Source organism: Temnothorax curvispinosus, unplaced genomic scaffold, assembly GCF_003070985.1.
Source record: "Temnothorax curvispinosus isolate PA1 unplaced genomic scaffold, ASM307098v1 QBEX01016623.1, whole genome shotgun sequence".
Lineage (NCBI taxonomy): Eukaryota > Metazoa > Arthropoda > Insecta > Hymenoptera > Formicidae > Temnothorax > Temnothorax curvispinosus.
In genome coordinates, this window is record NW_020226403.1 from 2,544 (window position 1) to 7,018 (window position 4,475).

At 40.6% G+C, this 4,475-nt stretch overlaps 1 protein-coding gene across 1 annotated transcript; it reads right to left on the minus strand.

The window, feature by feature from the left end:
• Window positions 1–561: 561 nt before the first annotated feature.
• On the minus strand, window positions 562–2,215 carry LOC112466865 (zinc finger BED domain-containing protein 4-like). Its single transcript, XM_025035206.1, has 3 exons — window positions 2,043–2,215; window positions 1,043–1,424; window positions 562–921 (listed from the first exon to the last, which is right to left on the minus strand). The coding sequence occupies exons 1-3, from the start codon at window positions 2,213–2,215 to the stop codon at window positions 562–564; spliced, it is 915 nt and encodes a 304-aa protein (XP_024890974.1).
• Window positions 2,216–4,475: the final 2,260 nt, after the last annotated feature.

A 4,475-nucleotide genomic window follows, 5' to 3' on the forward strand; every position in this document is an offset into this window, starting at 1 on the left:
GACGTATTTGGCAAAATCATCACCCTCATGATTTTCGTCCATTCCGAGAAGGAAATCCATGACCGTCGAGCCTTGACGCTGCTCGTTGCCATTAGGTGTGGCTAAATGTCTATGGTTTAAATTAGTGCGCCTTTGCACTTCTGTGTATATAAATGAGCGTACACTTTCAGATGGTTCCGCTATCAACTTCTTATGTCGAGGATCGAGTAAAGTGGCCATTTGCATCGCTGTCACTTCATTGTTAACGTTAATATTTTTCATCTTGAATCGATCAGTGAGGTCTAAGGCCGCTCGAACTTTAAAAGTTCTTTGTAAAGAACTGTCATCGTCCTTTACCAGTAAATGGCGATTGATTAAATTGTAGATAATGAGACGCACTATACTCAATGTGATGGACTTTTCGGCGCATAAGATTGTGGTTGCTTGTTGGAATGGTTTTAGCAATACTGTAAGCTGCATAACTTTTACCCACTCTGCTTCGCATAGTTCTAACTTAGCAGCAATCGCCGACTTGAATACGGACCGGTCACTTAAAGCTGCCATAATGCCGGATCGCAAAGTTTAAAGTCTATCTAACATAAAGAATGTGGAATCCCAACGTGTCGGACATCTCTGCATCAGTCGCAATGTTGGCAATCCGAGACTTTTCAGCTTATCCTCTAAAGCGGTTGTTCTGCTATAAGAATGCCGGAATGCACTAACAATCTCTGCCCCTTTCTTTATCACAGACACACATTCTGGTGCTTCTAAGGCTGTATTGACAGACAATTGTATGGTGTGTGCTGCACATCGTACACTGAGCATACCGTCCGTATCGCCTAGTTCTTTAGCTGCCTTAACAATATTACTAGCATTGTCATGTACAAGTCCAGTAACTTTGTTAGTTAAATTCCATTCTTGCACAACCTCGCGAATTGTTTTCTGCAAATGTTCAGCAGTGTGGCTCTCAGTCATTTCTCTCGTCATCAAATTGACGGTGTGTGGGATCCAGTTGTCATCAAGGTAGTGTGCTGATAATGTTATATGTATAACTGTCATTTGCCTTAGACGTCCACGCATCTGTTGTAATGGCTACAGCGTCGACTTTATCTAATGTGGTGCGCACCTGTTCCGCTGCCTCGTTGTACAAAGTGCGCATTCGGTTGTCAATCGTCCTTCTTGAAGGTACTTTGTAACCTGGAGCACTGATAGCCATGAACTGAATAAAACCTTCATTTTCTACAATCAATGTTGGGAGCATGTCGATCGCAATCATTTTGCAAATAGCCATGGTGATATCCTCTGCACGTCTAGAATTCACAAGTTTTTTCGTTGAAATAATATTTTGAGATGTAGTGAAGCGCCTTTTCTTGCTGTTAGGTTTTGACTGCTCACATTCTTGGTCTAGGCCATTAGAACTCGAGTCAGAATCGCTCATGGTGTGCCTGGAAACCAGTAAAGTTTTGAAATTTTTATATTCTAAATTCATAGTAATAACTTTTTATCTAAATTGTGAATTAATCTGAAATTTGGTCCCGAACTTTAAAAGAGAATACAAAATATTAGATATATACACGGAGAGAATTTTCTCTTAAAATTTACCCTGAAATCATGGTAGTTGTGGGACAACATGTACCACCAAGAATTTTATGCGAGCTATTCTGATTAATATCTACCATAATAAAAAATATTAATATCTATTACATTAAAAGATAAATTATGTTTGATTAATTTTACTAAAATATATCTAGGAAATTTCAATAATTTTTTAAAATTTACCAATCTGTTTGGTAATTTTTATCACGTTGTTTGTAAAATGTCTTTTGTATATTTTAAAAATTTCTTGGTTGCCAAGTTGTCCCAAGTTTGTAGTGAATTTAAGAGTAAAATATAACCAAAAATTCTCTCTGTGTACAGATATTAAATTTTATCAACTTCATAGCATTTTGACAAACTTTCCAGAACATCCTTAAGGAATATACTGTTTTAACATTGAAAAGGGAAACATAAGAAAACGTTGAATGGTATCGAAAATACGGCAGCGTTAAAAATAAAAAACTTACCTGTGAATACGTGACGATGAAGCTCCGAGCACTACTTTGTGTTTCGTATTATAATGGTTCCACAGACAGGTCGTGGAACCTTTATGAGACAGTTTTGACTCACAGTACCTGCATACCGCCTCGCTATTGTCGGCTGATTGCATGAAATGCTCCCACACTTTACTTTTCCCCATCGTTGAAAGATTCAGATGTTCTAGCTTTTGCTGCGTACTCAGTTTCTATCCAGAATACCGATTGAAATAGTATTAACTAGATTTCAAACCTTTGTATGGCTGTTACTGGTCTCCCTACACCAAGTGCTTGCTAATGGTCGTGCGCCTATGCTGCCTATACGACACTGCTATACTAGACACTAGACGCTCGACCGAGGTGAAATCAACAAATACGTAGCACAAATGAATACGTAAGTCGAGAAGTGTTATGTTGACATAATAAAATTTGAAGTTTAGCATGATAGCCGCATATAATAGAATTAAGGTTTTCAGTTTTCTACTTGTAGAGAAATGTACCCAAACAGACCGCATTTGTCTCCGCAAAGCATAAAGTTTTCTTCCCGCTTTCCACCAACTCAAAGTATGCATATCTGCGTGCGCATTATTTTAATATCAGAAATATTCGGATAATACGTATGTATATTCAAAATATTCGAATAATACGGATAGCGTGTTATTCAGATAATACGAATAACCAGTTATCCGAATAACCGAATAGTTATTATCCAAATATTCAGCTATTCGAATAATTTTTATTTTAACTGGTTATCCGAATATCCGGATATCACGAATATTCGAATTTTAATCGCACCACTAGTTGTTACCTGCCACCTGAGCGATATCGGGTCTTGAATTTCCGCTATGATTTCCATGTTTTCTTTGTGAAATATATTTGGTTACTATTGTTTATTATCGAGCTTTATTTTGTGTGGCGGTTGCGTCACGCTTCTTCTCCATGCACCTGCACCCTTATCACGCGGAACTACGCCCTGAGCTCGCGGCGAGGCTATTGAGGCGGACGTTGTCGAGACGTGGTGCGCGTCTATAATCGCACTTGGTACCCAATCGAAAAGTATCGCCCAAGACCTTACTATAGGTACGGAAGTTACGGTAAGAGATTTGACCTCGTTATCCTTTTGGAGTTATCGTCTGGCAATTAGTTGATTAATTTGCAACCGCGCCCCTTCGGCTAGCGAAACCGAGGGAAATCGGGTTGCAAAATTTTGGCGCCCAACGTGAGGCGATCTCGCTAAAATTTAAGAAATTGGTGGAGACCGTGCGTACGCAACCATTATATGTGTTTTCCTATTCTTTTGTGTGTGTTGTTTTTTTTTTATTATCGTTTAGTTGACTGTGGCTACGGTCAACGTGACGCTACAGATGCTTCGAAGCATTCCTCTTCTCTTTTCTTTCAATGAAGAAAGAAAGAGAAGAAGAACGCTCCAAAGCATTTGTAGCGTCACGTTGACCGTAGCCTGTATCCGAAATCGAAATTACACGTATTAGCGTGGCCCTGGACTGTCGGTGCCGTGAAAATCGCACGACCTTGGCCATTGAGGTCGCTTTGTTTGGTTCGCCTGCTATTAGTATTTGAGAACCGCGTGCCTTTTTGTGCCGCTTTCGCCGGATTCCTGCGTTTTTGTCGCGATCGAGATGTTGTCGCTTTCAGCCTTGGCGTGAGAAATCGAATATTATTGCGATACGTTAATTCGGTGACGCGGAAGGGCGAAATTTATGACGGAAAGCGGGCGAAGGAGACTGCTTTTATTAATTCCGAATATATATAACAGTTAGATTAGAGTAATTCACCGACTATATTGGATATTTACTGATTATATTTACGTTTATGTCTATGTTCCTTGGATGTAACGGCTAAATTGGAATAATTCATCGATCTTAATATTTATTTATTTAGTGTTTATTTGTTTTTTTCCGATAATAGCCTGTGGAATCTCAGGAACGTGTAATCGAGTATTTAGGGGCATTTATATTGCATCGCATTTTGTTAAAGGAAATCCCGCATTACCGAGGAAGTAAGACTTATCTTGATTGAGGCAGATGGGTGTAGAGGTCGGCGAGAAAGACAGACATATGCGATTTTGAATTGAAAGAATTGATGGCATTTCTTTCGCCCGTGACGACTTCCGATATTCGTGTGACGGGCTTGTGATTTCGTTCTGCGTTATTATTTGCCGGTCCTCTCACGGGTAATTGGGGGTAAGCGATAAAGAGGGTATCTATTTCCGCGCGTGTCGTCGGGTCCGTCGGCTTGTCGTTTGGCCGTTCGTGCGGGGGGCCGCGCGTGACCTTTGCGGGGAGACGGTCGGAGGTCGCGAGAGAATGCGAAGGGATAGTCCGACACGTGGATCGCGGAGCTGAATTTGGAAGAGGCCCGCCAGCACTTGGCGAGTAGGAATCTCGACACCCGTGGCATACTCCA

Excerpts from the sequence above, each read along its gene's own strand:
- LOC112466865 (XM_025035206.1), bottom strand. The coding sequence starts at position 2,215 with ATGGGGAAAAGTAAAGTGTGGGAGCATTTCATGCAATCAGCCGACAAT. Across the intron at positions 1,425-2,042 it reads TCATCGTCACGTATTCACAG|GCACACCATGAGCGATTCTG; the intron begins GTAAGTTTTTTA and ends ACTGGTTTCCAG. Across the intron at positions 922-1,042 it reads CAGATGCGTGGACGTCTAAG|AAAACAATTCGCGAGGTTGT; the intron begins GCAAATGACAGT and ends GAACATTTGCAG.